Source organism: Numenius arquata, chromosome 13 (assembly GCF_964106895.1).
Source record: "Numenius arquata chromosome 13, bNumArq3.hap1.1, whole genome shotgun sequence".
Taxonomy (NCBI): Eukaryota; Metazoa; Chordata; class Aves; order Charadriiformes; family Scolopacidae; genus Numenius; species Numenius arquata.
In genome coordinates, this window is record NC_133588.1 from 20,599,097 (window position 1) to 20,616,159 (window position 17,063).

The 17,063-nt window shown below is 48.4% G+C and overlaps 1 protein-coding gene across 1 annotated transcript in view; it reads left to right on the forward strand.

Moving 5' to 3' along the window:
- SLC7A10 (solute carrier family 7 member 10) overlaps positions 1-15,172 on the forward strand; it is a 33,656-nt gene extending 18,484 nt beyond the window's left edge. The window contains exons 3-11 of the mRNA XM_074158169.1: positions 7,022-7,173; positions 7,960-8,085; positions 9,080-9,233; positions 10,757-10,880; positions 10,976-11,079; positions 12,180-12,276; positions 13,772-13,921; positions 14,261-14,438; positions 14,903-15,172. Coding sequence (XP_074014270.1) covers positions 7,022-7,173; positions 7,960-8,085; positions 9,080-9,233; positions 10,757-10,880; positions 10,976-11,079; positions 12,180-12,276; positions 13,772-13,921; positions 14,261-14,438; positions 14,903-15,012 — 1,195 coding nt within the window. The 3' untranslated portion in view covers positions 15,013-15,172. The remainder of the gene's footprint in view (positions 1-7,021; positions 7,174-7,959; positions 8,086-9,079; positions 9,234-10,756; positions 10,881-10,975; positions 11,080-12,179; positions 12,277-13,771; positions 13,922-14,260; positions 14,439-14,902) is intronic.
- Positions 15,173-17,063: the final 1,891 nt, after the last annotated feature.

Below are 17,063 nucleotides of genomic sequence, written 5' to 3' on the forward strand. Positions count from 1 at the left end.
AGTTCTATGGCATCACGCTGCGAGACCTTCCTACAGCAGAATACAGAGAGTCGCTGGAGAAGGAGATTTGCCCGCAGAAGCGTCCCAGGCACAGGCAGTGCTGTGTCGCTTACTGCAACTACAAAATTAGTGCTGTAAATCCAAAGAGGAGGAAATGCTAACTCAGGGAATGATTTCTCTTTGAAAATGCCACAAACGGAGTAGTTCGGCTAAGGGAAGGAAGGACAAGTGAGAAGAGGTCGTCATTTATATTTGACTGTTTGACCATATTTTATTGTGTCTTCAACAAGAAAAACAAAACTGATGGCCTGTACTCACAGCTCACTGGAGAAGCACCAAAACTTTCTGGCCAGCTCACTCATTTGCAAGTAAAGAGGCCATGCCACACGCGGTGCTTTACTTATGAAAAAATGAGCACCATAAATGCAAACTAGAGAAAGAAGGCGGCAAAAAAGAAAAGAATACTCCTTCTCATTTGAGATGGAAAACAAGCTCGTATCAGTTGAGCTGGCTGCTGAGTAAATCACCGTAACGTGGGCAGGCTGTCACCCTGTCCCATGGAATGTCCTGTCCCACAGGATGTCCCCACGCTCGTGCCTTCCTTGGCTCAGTGCTGGCCAGGCATTGGGGACAGCCAGCATCTGAACACACGCTGGGTGACAAGGGAGTTCTCTGATGCTCCTCAGAATTAAGCCATTGTCTTGTACTAGTTCTCATGAAAAATCCCTGTTTCTTCAGCCAGAGGAATCCCTCCTCTGAATGTTGTCCCACTTTGCATAGAAAGTTACACTGGTGTCGCGGCACAGGCTGAGGTAACAACTATATTGCCTTGGTTAGCCAAAATCTCAACTCGTCTTCACAAAGGTTTGTTCTCTCATGGGGGTGGGAGCCACACAGCAAAGCCCCCGCTGCCCTGGGATGCTGCAGCAGGCAGTCAGCAGCTTCCCCCATCACCCGCTCCCGGAACAGGCTCTGCAAGCAAGGACCATGAAAGAGCATAAAACTGCACAAGCGGTCACAAGTGCTATCCCTGAAGTATTGCTGTGAGGGAAGCCAGAAACCATCAGTTTCACAAAAATTGATGAAGCCTTCTTACTACAGCTACAGGAGGCATCATGCTCGTCACCAACATCCCGGGCTGCATCCCCAGCAGCGTGGCCAGCAGGGCGAGGGGGGGGGATTCTTCCCCTCTGCTCTGCTCTGGGGAGACCCCCCTGCAGTGCTGCCTCCAGCTCTGGGGCCACCAACATCAGAAGGACATGGAGCTGTTGGAGCGGGGCCAGAGGAGGCCATGGAGATGCTGGGAGGGCTGGAGCCCCTCTGCTGTGAGGACAGGCTGAGAGAGTTGGGGGGGTTCAGCCCGGAGAAGAGAAGGCTCCGGGGAGACCTTAGAGCCCCTTCCAGTCCCTCAAGGGGCTCCAGGAGAGATGGGGAGAGACTCTGGATCAGGGAGGGGAGCGATGGGACAAGGGGGAATGGTTTTACACTGAAAGAGGGGAGATTCAGGCTAGATCTAAGGAAGAAAGGTTTTACACCGAGGGTGGTGAGAGCCTGGCCCAGGTTGCGCAGAGAAGCTGTGGCTGCCCCATCCCTGGAGGGGTTCAAGGCCAGGTTGGAGGGGGCTTGGAGCAACCTGGTCTGGTGGGAGGTGTCCCTGCCCAGGGCAGGGGGTTGGACTAGATGGCCTTTAAAGGTCCCGTCCAACCCAAACTGTTCTATGACTCTAAAACCAAAATAATTATATTTTCAAGGGGAGAAAAAGAACGTAATCAGAAATCAGGTACAACTAAACCTGGTGTTAGTTGTTCCTCAGCTCACTTTGTGCCACATTCAGAGAACTTGCATGGTCCCAGAAAGCACCAGGCTCTGCATTTGCCATCACAAACCACACGCCCATTGATCCGTCACTACCCAGCATTTACCAGGGATCAGAGCAAGGCTCTCCTCTCCCACAGCAGGGACCTCTCTGCTGTGGCAGCAGATCCTTTGCTCTCCTGGCTTTCCATGCACAAGCAATATCTAAAAAGCATGACCTTGTCACCTGAAGGGGAGCAGCGCTCCCGTTCGTGCTTTGCAAAGAGACTTTACCTTTTCTGCCAAGAAAATAAACCGTTTCCTAAGTATGACAAAGGGTTGCCTTAGGCAAGAAGCCTCCAGGTAGGTTTTGGTGTAAAAGGGGGGGGATTCAGTCTGATTTTCCAGTAAAGCTGGGCTGGGATTGTGCCCTGCTGCACTTTGCTGTGTCACCGCCTAAGTCCTGCAGCTTTGGGGAGCTCTCACAAGCACCTTCAGTTTTCCACTGAGACGCTCCCGTTCTCCCGCTGGCATTCACACGTGGGTCTCCCAGCTCAAAGGGAGCTTGCATGGTGCCTCCCCCCAGACAAAACACACTGCTTCTCCAAAAGTTCCATTTTCTCTCCTCATTTAATGCTTCTACAGCAAACAAAATTCAGCTTTAGTGCATCTGCCAAAGGATTTCCCAATGGCAAATCTGGATGGTTTGGTCTACTCACACAAAGAGGTTTATTATAGGAGCTCGTGCCATACCCACGCAGACCACGACATTTCCTCTTCACTTCTATTGTCCCTGCCCCCCAAAATTCTCCCCATTTACTATGTTTTCCTGCATAGGTATAAGGAACAAAAAAGTAATAGTTGATTGTAACAGCCTCAGCTCCTGTGCTTGCCAGTATTGATAGTTGGTTGTGTAAATTAAGAAAAAAAAAAAAGAAAAAAAAAACTCATGACACCGCCAGGTGCGATATAAGAAGGTGAATGGAATAGAAGAGAGAGAGGCAGGGCAGGTCCCTCTCCTGAGCTGGCAGAAGCCCTGGCTGCAGAGCAGCAGCCCTGCTCTGAGTCATGGACAGCAGAGGGAATGCTGCTGCAGGCGGTGGTGATGGCCAGCCTTGGCTGGAGGTGGCCCTGCAAAGGGACATTCCCTGGCAGCTCTGGCCAGGGCAGGGCTCCTGTTGCACTGGGCTCTGCTGTGGTAGCAGAGAGCAGACAGCCTGCCTTCATCTTCACTTAGAAATCATCTTGTTTTAAATAGCATCCGCATATGAGCACACCAACTGCAGGGACCGTGTCACATCCCGTGCTGCTGGAGCCGCCCGAGCACAGCCTGTCTCACCTGCAAATGGCCTTGCATGTCTACAGGTCATAAAAGGAACATTACCCAAAAAATAATAGGCTTAATATGTATTCTTGCAGAAGATGGTGAGTAAATTCAACTTTGTGAAAAACCTGCCAGTGCATTCCTGATAAATACACCATCTTCTGAACGCTCAGCAATAACGTTGCCGCAAACACAGCTGCTTCACCAGCAGTGACTGATGACTGGGCCTATGTCCTCACTAAAAATCAATAGTATCGGAATCATCAGGGCTCTAAGCCAGTGCTTTGATAAGTGTCCCTCCAAATTGCAAGTAAAACAGGCTTCAAATATACTTCTGTGTTTCCTTTTTGTTGTTTCTGTGCTGCAAAAATCTAAAGGTTCCAAAAGCAGTAATTTTTTCAGCAATGTAGGATAATATTAATAATATTCAAAATAGCTCCAACATTCTTAAACCAGTTCAGCTTTCCCCATGACAAGGTGATCTGTACTACAGCATCTATTTCAAACCGTTTTCTTTCATTAACAATGCACAAATAGGGACACTAATTTTCACAGGCTGCTTTGACTCCATGATATTTTATATCCTCTTGGGAGTACAGGCACATTCCAAATACGTGTTTGAGAACCAATTTCACCACGTCCACTAGACTGTTAGAGACCCAGATCAAACCATGCTGTCCGTTTCTTTCCACAGGTGAGGACATTAGTACACAGAGATATCTGCAAAGAGTTCAGTTTTGGTCCAGGGATGACTGGCACTTCCACATGAATGCCACTCCTTCCCAGAAGCTGGATGTCACACCACAGATCGTCACTTTCCAGTGTGGTTCTAAAATGGGGGGGCAGGAGGGGGAATATAATTAGAGATATTATCTACTACACATGCACATTGACGGGAGGACAGCCATTAACTTCAGTGGGCTCTGGATCAGACTCAGCAACAAAAACCACAGTGGTGGGGGCCATCACGCTAGCAGCTATTGATGCTCCTTACAGCCACGGTTTGCTCAGAATACAGGTAGGGGGGTGTTTTACCAGCCCTTTCACCATCAGTACATGCAGGAGCCCAGGTTTCCCACGCAAACTCCAATGCTCAGGGGAAAGAAAAAAAAAAAGGATAAAAGAAAAAAAATCACCAGAGCAGCTACATCTTCCTTTCTCTCTACATTCAGCTGTCTCCAGCCTGTTTCTAAGGGTCTGATCGCTTCTTAGTCAGCAATGAGAGAAGATTTCACTTCTGGGGTTCTTGTAGTGCTGTAAATTACTGAGTAGCTGGGAAAGCCTGTGAGATAGGGCTCAGCTCCTGACCCCCTCAGAGTCACCCCGGAGCCCTCAGGGCAGCGATTCCCTGCTCTCCACTGGAAGAGCCAGGCACAGTAACTCCAGGTGTGCCAGGACAGCATCTCCCTGCTTCGGGCTGGACCCTGGGCTCCCCCTACGCAGCTGCCGGGGCAGAACACCCACCCCGAGACCTCAGGATTGCACCTCGGCTTGTCAAATTGCAGGCAGTGCGAGAGCAAGAACATCTGAAACTCAGTTTCCGCTGCAGGAAATTTCAGCCCTGTGTCACTCAAATTAATTATAGCTCATCTGGAACAGTTGTTCTTTGAGAAGGAAATTGTACACTTAACTCTTCCTACACAACAGCTGATCAAAGGCAGTGATTTAAAAGCGAAGACTTTCTAGAAGACTCAAGAGTGTCGGGATTAATTCCTACCTGCCAGCCACACCAAACGCCACGTCCCTACAAGCAGTTTAACTCAACAACAGCCCCCCCCGGCTCCTGGTCCTGGTCCCAGCCACCAGCAGAGCCGAGAGAGCCAGGACGGTCCTCGACAGCGCAGCCCCGGCCACCAGGTGGGCAGGGACCTCAGCCTTAGCCCAGAGACCAGCATGGGTGTCTTTTTTCTCAGAACCAGGTTTTACTTAAAATTTACCTGGGAAAAAACAACATAAAAGTGGGCCTACATCTTCGGCAAGGTTCCTTCTTATTTTAATGCCCTCTCTCGTCTGAGCTTCCCCTTTGACAGTGCAACTTTGTCATCCTCTGCTAAAATTCTGCATTTACTTTAATTGGTGTTATCAGTCCTGCTTGCATTTCAATTCAGCATGAAGCAAATTGACTGTCAAAAATCTACTGAATTATTCACATTCCCATTAAACCATATTCTACCCAGTACCAACTGTAACACACTCCAGATTATAGCATAGAAGCAAGGGCCAATTTTGCCTGAAATCCTGCTTTCAGAGTCATTCTCCCCACTGAACATTTTCAGCTGAACACAGTTCCCAGCCTACATGAATCGTACGGGCAAAGATAAATGTGATAGGGAAGAGCTGGTGGCCTCTGCCCACCGAACCCCGTGGCACACACAGCTGGGGTCCTGTAGGGACAAGGGCTGAACTTGGCCTCGCTCAGCACCCCCAGCACCCTCACCCTAGCAGCAAATTATTATTTCAGCCTTTAAGTCATATTTAGCCTGCAGTGGGGACCAGCTGGGTTAACTCACCCAGCAAGTGGGGTCTGCAGAGCTGCCCCAAACTGGGTACACCACCCTCAGCACCAAATAGCACAAAGCAATTACTGAAGGAAACTGCTCTGAACCATGATAAAAAACATTAGAAACTGGGGGGGAAAAAAAAAAAAAAAGAAAAAAAAAGGAGTCATAGAACAAAATAAAGGGAAAGGTGTCCTCAAACCAGGACAAAAGGAAATAAAACTCTGAGTTTTAAAAACAATAGTGCCATTTGGGGAGGTAACTAGCTCTTGCATCATGCCCATTTACCAAATTAACTCTCTGGTAGTTTATAAGAAAATGGAAGTGTGAGATTGCCCCACGCTTCCCAGGAACAACAAGGCAAAGTAAAGGACAGGACTGAGAAACACTCACCACCTCAGCCTGGGGAGCAGCACTCGCTCCCTCACTCCCTCCTTCAGGTCAAGGGAGCCAGGACCCCCAGCTGTGCCAGATTTAAAGGCTGGCACAGGCTGGGAGGGAGCAGCCTCCAAAGAGCAGCCCATGTAACCAAGAAACTATACTGTCTTATTTGGAAACGTCATTTCTGATCCTCATTGTGCTGGGCACCCCTGCACACTGCATTTATGGACGTATATGATTGAGTTACTGTGTATGTATCTGTGTGCACATGTACACGGCAGGAAGGATTTCACTTTCTTGCAATGACTACTTCTCACTACAGAGAGAATAGTACTTCAGATATTTCAAAACAGTAACCAGACCCACTGCTGCTTTTATAAGGTAAGTATTGTTTTCCTTTTCTCAGAGTGAGAAACAAAAAAAAAAATATCTCGCACTTTATATCTGCAAGGGAACCTCATTTGATGCAATCGCCTGCAGCCGCAGCGGGAGGCAGGCAACCGGCCCGGGTGGCCCCAGCTGGGCAGTCACAGAATACTGCCGCCCTAAGGTCACACAGCCAACCCAAACAGTGACAAGGAACCCCCCCCAGTGACCGACAGTGAGCCGGTGGCAGCCCCAAGAGTGCAGCTGGCCCGTGCCCTGCTGAAACCTTTCAGAGATGCCTCCAATGCAGGGACTGCAGTCTGTGGGGGTTACACGTCAGCCCGGGAGCAAGAGAGATGCTTTCACTGTGATGTACAGCGTTAATCAAAGTGTGCCCACTGGGCATAGTCCTCACTCTTCCATATGCCCCTAAACTGTGATTTGCTTTAAAATGTTTAACTTAAAATGCAGATTGCACTGGGCATGTGGGAAAAGGGGTGAGGAGAGGCACACGGAGGTGATGGTTAGGTGTGGCTGGGATGAAGGCACTCAGTCCCAGTGCCTCGGGAGTGGTCCCAAAGTGCAGCACAGCTGAGCATGCATTACCTCCTCCAGCACACCCCAGCACTGCTTCTTGTATTTTTTCTTGTGTTTTCAGGTTTCTGCTGCTGTGGAGCGCGGTGCTTATCATGTACCCTACCAGTCTGGCTGTCATTGCACTGACCTTCTCAAACTATGTCCTGCAGCCCGTCTTCCCTAATTGTATCCCCCCTTATAATGCCTCCAGGATCCTCTCCATGGTGTGTTTACGTGAGTATTTGCTTCTCGCACACACACAAAGCTTGCCTCGGTTTTGTATGGGACCACTAGAGAGCCACTTCAGCCAGGCTGGGGCCGTGGCCACAACCCGAAAGGCAAGCAAGGAGGGCCCAGGACAGGCACCGTGACCAGGGTGGCATATTCAGTCCCTTCCCACTTGCCCGTAGCGCACATGGTGGGCTGGAGCGGGGTAAAACGGCGCCCGAATCCCTCCAGGTGCCAGGGAAGTGGCGGCAGGTGAGCTTGTGGGATGGGGCAGTACTGTGCTCCCTGCAGAGACACGGGCACCCGGCATGGGTCACCCACCAGCACAGGTCACTCACTTGCATGGGTCACCCACCGGCACAGGTCACCCACCAGCATGGGTCACCCACCACCATTCCTAGTTTTCTTTTACACTCACAAATATGAGCGCGCAGAAAGCGCTGCACGCCACAGGCTCTGCATTGATTACCAATGGAGCTGGCAAAAGCAACCCAGTGCTGCAGGGACCGAAGCCATTCGCCGTTCCTGGAGGAGGGCGGCGATCCCTGTGCATCAAGCACCACTCAGGCACAGTCACTGATGCTGGGGACCCCAGCCGGCAGCGCCCAAGGGGGAGGCTGCTGCTGCTGGGGATGCTCCGGCAGCCAGGAGTCCCCTCCTCACCGTCACTCCCAGCCATGGTAGAGCTCCCTGCAGCAACGTGCGCCTCAGCCTGTGCTTGTCAATGCTTTGACTGTGTGTTCTTGAATAAACATAATTTCATTTTACTGAATTCTGTCTTTTGCTCTCCAGTCCTCCTGACCTGGGTGAACAGCTCCAGCGTTCGATGGGCAACGCGCATTCAGGATATATTTACAGCAGGAAAGCTCTTAGCCCTGGCCCTTATCATTATTGTGGGCTTCATACAGATCTTTAAAGGTACTCTGTGAGACAGCTCTAACACGGGTATGGTACTGTCGATAGACTTGATTTTTCCCTCTTAACTGTACTGTTTCCTCCTTACAAACCAACCCAAAGAAACACTGGGTTTAGCTGGGCTGCGGGGCTGCACACTCACACAGCCATGGAGAGCGTGGCACGACAGAGAAATCAGCTGTATCCCCCCTTAAACAAGTCCCTTCCCAGCCCACCTTGTTGGTTTTGGTAGAATAAAGGAGGGCAGCCAAGGATGTTTTGCAATAGTTACTGAAATTTTTATTCTGTTGTATGTTGCTTAGATTTTAAGTGCTCTGGGTGTAAAATGCATAAGCAATGCCTTGCCCAGGGCAGGAAGACACCTGTTTCATTTTGGGCACTACAATTTCCCACAAAAAGTCACTTAAAACATTAAAAATAGGCAAAAAAAAAAAAAAAAAGTCTTGCTGATTCATTAACTTAATGGAAAGCAGAGAACGCAAAAGACTCACAATGTTTTTATCACTTATGTGGTGAGTCATATAAAGGAAGATGAAATATGTCATTTACAGAGAGCAGAAAACTTGTTTTCTCAGTGGTAACATTCCCACAATCTTGACAAATTTTCCAGCCCTATAGACATTTTATTTTTCAGTATTTCTACTAAACAGCACCAAACTCTTGTAAAAGAAAAGCATTATGAACAGGTAGGCGTTTACCCTGCCAAGGAGCCATCCTCAGACAGTGCAGGATGGCAGAGGGTGGGTGAGTGGCGGCAGTGACACTGATGGCAGCGAGGGACACCCGTGCCGACAGCCCGAGCCGTCTCCCTGGGACACCATCCTGCAGAGGTACTGCAAGTGTGATGCCAGCCCACCATGATGTGAGGAGCATGATGTCCCAAACCCAATAAGGAACAAAGAATAAAAATAAAGAATAAGAAGCAAAAGTTTACCTATTTTCTGGTGTCTCTGGTAGGTAGGGGTGGCTTAACCTCTTGCTTGCACTCTCTGTGCAGGAAACTATGAAGAGCTGACACCAAGCAACGCATTCAATTTTTGGATGACTCCATCTGTGGGGCATTTAGCGCTAGCTTTTCTTCAAGGGTCATTTGCGTTCAGTGGCTGGAACTTCTTGAACTACGTAACAGAAGAACTGGTTGATCCCCGCAGGCAAGTATCCATTTCCATGCCATCCGCATTTTCTTGAAGTGCTGAGACATCGGAGCCATCTGGTAATATTATTCATTTGATAAGCTGCAGCGACATCCTTTCATGTCTATAGGACTGGTCTTTCTAAAGGAGCGAGATATTAACCATTGATGAGATGCCACACAATTAATTATCTGTAGGGAGAATCTCTTTTATTAGAAAAATACTGAATTACGCTGAAAGTCACTTTGCTTTTTCACCCAAAGGGGATCTTCCACAGACACCTGGAAGAGAAGATTAGAAAGTTGGGTGGTGAAGGCAGCGCTCCCTGCCCCAGCACAGCCAGGGCCACCAGCATCGGGTTGCTGCTCGTCCTGGCTACAGGCAGGGGCTTGGAAATGACTTATCATGAGCAGGCTGGGAAAGCTGGAGGGAAAGTGAATTTTAGTTTAGTAAAACAAAGCTCAAATGTTTCAACATTTCTGAGCTGATGAAGTGAACAACAAACGCCGAGAGCAGCTCTCGGAGCGTTAGTTATTTCTGAGCATCCAATGCACACAGCAATTAAACAAGGAGACATTTAAGCTACTGCACAGCCTGGATGGGAATGAAATTAAGCTGCAGCCCTACGAGCCGCTCTACACACGCCATCACTAGTGAGTGGCAGAGTGCATGTCCAGAGATATTAGCAGGAATAAAGAACACATGGTAACGTGTTCCCTCAATAAAACACCAACATTTTAATGGACTGTCACAATTTCAGAGCTGAATAATGATGTTATGACTTAAATAAGGCAAATATGGCTTTAGTTGACAAACAAAGAGAAAAAGGAGTGAATGGCCTTTTTTATTATTTTGTAGCCTGTGAGAGGAAAGTAAAATATAAAAAAAAATTGGATAACCAAAAACACTTCCCATGTTTCCTAAACCTGTTAAAAATCCCAAAGGTTAAATACATTTTTTAAAAACTTTTTTCCAAAGCTGATACACAAAGAAAAATGCATTATTGCATTAGACCCAGACCAGTTCAGGTGTCTGCCTCTAAGGAGGTCTCTGGATGGGAGGTCAGGTACCTCTGTGCTGCTGAAAGCTACCCTGGTGCCGCGTGGCCAGACTGGGTTTATGGCATGGGATGGCCCGAGGCAGCCACTTGAACAACAGGGTCCCACTCCTTCCCGGGGCAGGTGAAGGTACAGCAAAACCAGGCATTTCATTCCACCACTGGTGCCTGTACATAGGGCTGCTGAGAAGCAGCTATTTCATTTTTCAGCAGCACAGTGCTTCAGTCCCAGCCCACTGCCCAAAGGGAACCCTGGTGGTTCTGTCCCGGGGAGCTACCCTCCAGACATGATATTTCATAGCACTTTTATCTTTCTCCATCCTGCAGCGGGTCACATCAGAGCCGATGGAAGCATGTTTCCCTCCAGAGAAACAGCCATGAACCCACCCAGCTGGGTGACCCCCGCCCCGGGCTGTACACGGGTGTCGTGGTCTCGCTGTGCATGACTGTAATTTCTTATCTGCCCTCCTAATTCTTTTATTAGGAACCTACCTCGTGCCATATTCATATCCATCCCATTGGTGACATTCGTGTATACGTTCACCAACATTGCATATTTCACTGCCATGTCACCCCAAGAGCTCTTGTCCTCCAACGCTGTGGCGGTAGTAAGTAAACCATTCCCTGGATGTCTAAAATACACTTTGATTTCAGTTCTGTGCTTTGCAGTGTATTTCAGTTTCTCTGCCTTCTGTTGCTTTAGACATTTGGTGAAAAGTTACTGGGCTATTTTTCCTGGGTTATGCCAGTCTCAGTGGCCCTATCTACATTTGGAGGAATAAATGGATACCTTTTTACCTCATCAAGGTTAGATGGAGTACAATTTTATGAACGTTATCTAATTTGGGGAGGGGCTGTTTTAATTTCTTTTGCTAAAGAAATGCTAGCTAGACATTTTGGATGTTGTAGGGCATGAGGCTGTTGCTGGGCGCGTTGGATACATTGTTATGAATTGCTCTGTTTTGAATCAGCAAATGTAATATTGAATCGTGGAATCTCTTGCAAAATAGTCTTTACGAGCTACTGAAAGTGTCTGCAGATGTCGAATAACTCACAGTGGGAGCCAAACACAGCTTTAGTGAGAAACCAAAGTCATTTTACATCAATAAAGTTCCAGTAGCTGCAAGCTAAACTGTGCGTCGCTCAGAGAGGAGTTGTAGGGCCTGGTGCTCTTCCCGGTCACAGACATTTTCATTCCCAGGCGGGAAAAACTCTTCTCAGGCAAGATGCTTTGCATGCACATTGCTGATAGTGGGGTCAGAATCTGTAAAGTCTGTTATATTGTAGTCTATAAAGTCTATTTATACTAATTGGCCTCTCTGAACCTAATTAAAAAGTTATAAAATTTTTTTTGAGGAAAAAACTCAAGTTTTAAGTACCTCAAGAAAGTTATTTATCTGAGCAATTTCATGAGATGCAACAAACCTGAGCGCGTATGTAACAAGTTACACACTTAAAAGTGAAATCTTAAGGCACGTTAAACCTCACCCAAACCCTTTTTGGCACTGGAAATGTTATCAGTGAGGGGTTTTATGCCTTGGCCACGCACGGCTGATCACCACACAACCTCCATGGCGGCATTCATCCCACCCTGGGTGGGAGGCAGCGCTGGCCAGCAGACAGGGACTGGACAGGTTCCAGTTCTCCTCCTCAGAGGTAATTCCACATCCCAGAGCCGGTCATGTCACAGACAACATTAGCCGTTAGAGGCCTCGTGTAGGGAAGGGTCTAGTTTAAATACCTTGGGGAGGTTACGCGGGCAGTGGGTCTCCAGTCATCTCCCCAGCCGCAGCCCAGCGCCCACAGGCCGCAGCTCCCTTCCACGGCGGTTGAGATAGAGACGTGGCTAGATGTTGAAGGGGCTGTTGCACACCCGGTGGGTTCAGCATTGCTGTCCTTATTTCCAGGCTGTGTTTCTCCGGTGCCCGGGAAGGCCATTTGCCGAGTTTGCTTGCCATGATCCACGTCAAGCACTGCACGCCCATCCCGGCCCTGCTCGTCTGCGTAAGTTTTACCTCCTGGCCCTGTCGCCCTGAAACCTGCTTTTAGAAGTACTCGATCACAGGCGGGAGAGCTGGAAAAGTCCTTGGGAGACCACCTTTTACCCCAGAGGAGACGTGAGTGGGCCTGGAGTGCGGTGGTGGGCCCTGGCCCAGCAGCTCCGACTTCCGCCTGGGGAATAACGCCTCCTGCTCCCACCCGCCCTTGGCGCCTGGGGGGGCTCCTCGTACCCAAACTGAGCCCCAATTTGAGGCCATCACCACCTGTCCTGCCCACAGCAGAGACGGGGACTGGCCTTTGAAACAGAGATACTTCATTTAAGAAGAGATGAGCTCTTTGGACCAATTTTGCCTGCTTTCCACAAACAGTTGCAAGTCCCCACGGTCCCTGCTACTCCCATTCGGTCAGAGCTGGTTTGGATCCTGCCACCAAAGCCATGGCAGGGAGAAGGAGGACAAAGTGCTCCCAAAGTTACTTACTCTCAATGAGCAAGACATCTTGTGAGGGACGATGGGGCAGCACTGAGGACCAGGGGCATTTCATCGTCTGAGGGTGTTTTAATGCAGCTCAGGGCTTATCAAATGCTGCTGGGAAATACTAATCTCTTAACAAATAGAAATAAAAATTAATACAGTGTAGACAGCTACAGTAGCAAATGGGGTCAGACTTTAGGCAAAATCCAATTAACACATCAGGTTCCTTTTTCTCTTCCTGTGAATCACACCTAGCTCTTTGCACGGAGAAAGGTTTCTTTGTACATGGAGAAAGGCCTTTTTAACACTACCAGCAAGACCTGTATTTTTATTAATCCTTTCAAAAATCAGGAGGCCAAGCTAAATGTAAAATAAACAGACTGAGGGGGTTTTTTGCAGGACAGTGGGGGGCAGCCATCTCTCCCACCTGCGTGTGACTGCAGCCAGCGACTGGGGGAGCAGCAGGTCCCTCTGTGCCTGCTGCCACCCAGGCATTGTGGCCACGCCGGGAGCAGGGCTCACACCTCGGTGTCACCCACCCACGAGATCCCACCGCTCCCAGCGACGTCCCTGCAAAGCCCCGTGGCAGCAGGAGAGGGTGGTCTGTGTGTGACGCCGTGCGCCGGTCCGGGGAGAGCAGGGAACACGTTACATCACACCAATACAAAACACAGCCCTGTTTTATGTCCATTTTGTGGGGAGACTGCTCACGGTGTTGAAATCCCCCTCCCAAGCCTGTGATGCTTTGCACGGGGGAATGGAGGGACCAAAGGGTCGTTTGATTGCGGTGGTGCCTGGTTCCTGGAGCAGAAGCCCCCCTTCCCGAGAGGCCTTTGCTATTGAAACAGCCAATTCAGAAAAAGGGACATAAGCAAAAAGAGAGCCTGGAGTAACACAGACCAAAAGCTGGTGCCCAGCAGGGGCCACAGACAAAAGAAATTCAACTGCTTTGATGGTTTTTTTGCTTGTTTTAAGCCACCTTTTCTAGTAATGACCAAAGTAAGGCTATGCCTCTCTCTTTGCAGTGTTTGGCCACTCTCATCATCATGCTCGTTGGAGACACATACACGTTAATCAACTACGTGTCATTTATCAACTACCTCTGCTACGGAGTGACAATTATAGGCCTGATCGTGTTGCGCTGGAAGAAACCCAAAATCTTCAGACCAATCAAGGTGACAATGTTAAAGCTAAATCTCTTGGTTGCAATAGTGATGCAAAGAGTGGGACAGGCACACCAAGCCCTCCGTCCTCCTGGTTTGAGGAAGGGTTTGGTTTTTGAAGTAGTGATAGTGTTTTAAGGTCCCAAACCATGTCCCAAAGTGCCATGAGTGTAGAAACAGGACACACAGACAGACCCCTTGTGAACTTGCCAGGATGGACAGAGAGGATAGTGGAGGAGGGAAGGGGGACACGACCCATGGGGAGGTCCCAAAGGTGCAGTGCTGCCCGCAGCCCCCCCGCCACTGCTGTTGCTCTGCATGGTCGTGCTCTGCTCTGCTCTCTCCCGGTAGGTGAATCTCCTCATCCCCATCACTTACCTGGCATTTTGGGCATTTCTACTGATCTTCAGCTTATACTCTGAGCCGGTCGTCTGTGGCGTTGGACTCATTATCATTTTAACTGGAGTGCCAGTGTTCTTCCTTGGAGTCTACTGGAGAAATAAACCAAAGTGTGTAAATAGGCTAATAGGTAAGGCAGTGCCGCGGTGCCTCGCTGTGCTCCTGGGGCTGCTCGGGGCTGTAGGGATCTGTTAACCTCAGGTGCAAGGGCACTGAAAAAGCCAGGGAACTGGCCACACGAGCCCCATCACTGCTCTTGGCTGCGGGCACAAAGTGGCCAGGCAGTGCTTGCCTTTGGGCAACTGCTCTGCTCACTCCTACCTTCTCTTGTGCCCCTGTGCAACTGCCCACCCACTCAGCTCACCCACGGCAGCCTGGCCCAGAGCAGACACATGGGGGTGCAACTTTAAGCACACGAAGGCAAAATGAGCTCTCGCAAAAGGACTAATGAATGGCCGAGAGCTTCCTCCCCCCCTCTCTGCTTCCCTCCCGGCGGGATGCACGTTCGTTCTCCTCGGATGGCCCCGGCATCACGCTTCTGCTGAGCAGAGCCTGAGCATCCCCATTAACCACCCACACCTTTGCTCTTCGCAGAGTCCATGACCTGCTGGGGACAGAAGCTGTGTTTTGTGGTCTACCCTCAGGGGGAAGCCGCCGAGGAGGAGGAGGCACCCTCGGCCCACGAGACGGCTGTGAGGAAATAGCCACACGGCCTCCCAGGCTGAAGTGGCTTCTTGTTTACATGCTAATTTTTGCAAAAAGTTTTTCTGGAAAAAAAAAAGAAAAAAAAAAAGGTTTTAGAGCTCCAATAGTGAAGGCCATAAAATGAGCTACACCCTTTATGGCATCTGTAGTTTTTTCCCTAAAAGGAAAAGAAAAAAGAAAAAAGAGAGAAAAAAAAAGAAAAGAAATAAAATATAAAATAAGGCGCTGGTTGTGTTTTTCTGGCAGCGTACTTGCTCAGCAGGGGAAAGCAGCACAGATACAGCTCCGGAATACTGATTTTAGCAGCCACGAGGGTCCATCAGAGACACACAAATTTAGGCATTTCAGAAGTAGGGCAGCTCCCACTGCAAAAATCGAAGTGGCGAAATCAGAGATAGCGAGAAGCCCCTTGGACACCCATGCCAGCAGGAAAATCCCTGTTGCGGCCCCTGGGTGGGCTGAATCCCCACATAACACATGAGTTACACCCCAGAAGATCACCCTTCCATGGGTGGCCCCCCGGCACGGCCAGCCCCGGTGTCCGTGCGTTCAACACCGACCCCCCCCCCGGGAGGACCTGAGAGCCCAGGGCACAAAATCAACAGCCTATTTGATCCTCGTCTGGTGACATAGAAAGAAATACACAGAAGTAGTGATAAAAATCTCAAATATCTCAATTTTGAAGCGTTTTTGCAAAGGCAGAGTTGGGTTCCTGTATCCCGGCTGGGGCCGGAGATCGTTGCACGGGAACCCAGCACGATGCGGGTACGGATGGGGGGAGGACGGAGGCGTGGAGGGGTTTGCAGCGGGTCAGCGGTGGGAACTGGAGGGAAGGAGGGGAACAAAGCCCAGCGTTTCTCCTTTTTACTGGTGTCAGCTGATGTCACTCTGCTTCGGAGGCAAACTCCCCGTTTCAGCTGTGCTCAGCCAAGTAACAAGCCTAAATCGTTCTCACATCAGATGCTCTTTAGAAGGTGTTTTGCATATTTTATTCGTGGCAAACACTAGGAAAAAAGAAATCTAGTTCACATATTTAATTAATATATAGAGGCTTGCTGCTGCAGCAATATGGCCACTTCCACACCAAAGAACCTTTTGAAAATGCAAAATGCAAGAACAGCTCCGAGCAATAGTGTGAATCACTGCTATTCTTTTACAACTTTTGAAAACAGAAACTATCAGGTTCAGTAGCCTTGGTAACAGCTATGGGAATTTCATTTTAAAAGTATCTTTCTGTGTGTTACAGGCCCTGGTACAAAAATTAAGGATTCATTAATCTCTTAGTGTGTCGAGTACCACATGCTCTACAAAGATTTAAGAATAAACTCAAAATAAGGAGCAAGCTCAAGGAACGTATCTTTCTAACACAATGTATTATTCAAAGGTTTTTTTATTTTTTAAATACCTATCCATCTCTCGCCAAACTGTCAGATTGCAGGCACTAAAAAGAAACACAACTTACACTATTCTCTCTGTATAAAGCTGTTAATCATAAGAGATTAAAACATATATTTACCTAAAGAAAAAGGCATGGTTTTGTGTGTACTTACACACATATGTAAAGAGAGATTCCACATTTAAAATAACGTTATGAATATATAAAGTTTGCTAATGACAATAATTTCTATTCAGCTCTTTTTTCTTTTTTTTTTTAAATTCACAGCACACCTCCCCTATTCTGGCGAAGCAGCGCCCAAACACTTGACCTGTGTTGGAGGCTCTCGTGGCTGAGTCTTATTTGCCATAGTTCAAAATCATCTTCCTGTGGTATAATTTCCAACAGATGAATTTTTCCAATAACTTTATTATCTAGTGGGCAAATTAAATGTATCATAGCACCAGTAATAATGATTTCTTTCAGAACTGCTCAGTTTTGGTGTGGTTTATTTTTGTTTGTTTAAATAATTAAGGTATGGAAATGAGCCAGCACAGAAACTTTGCAGCTCTTGAGACAAGAAGTCTGTATGGTAATGAGAAAGGTGGTAATAATAATAATCATCATCATCATCATCTGTAACTGCTACCAAGACTTTCCTTGGCTATTGTTTAG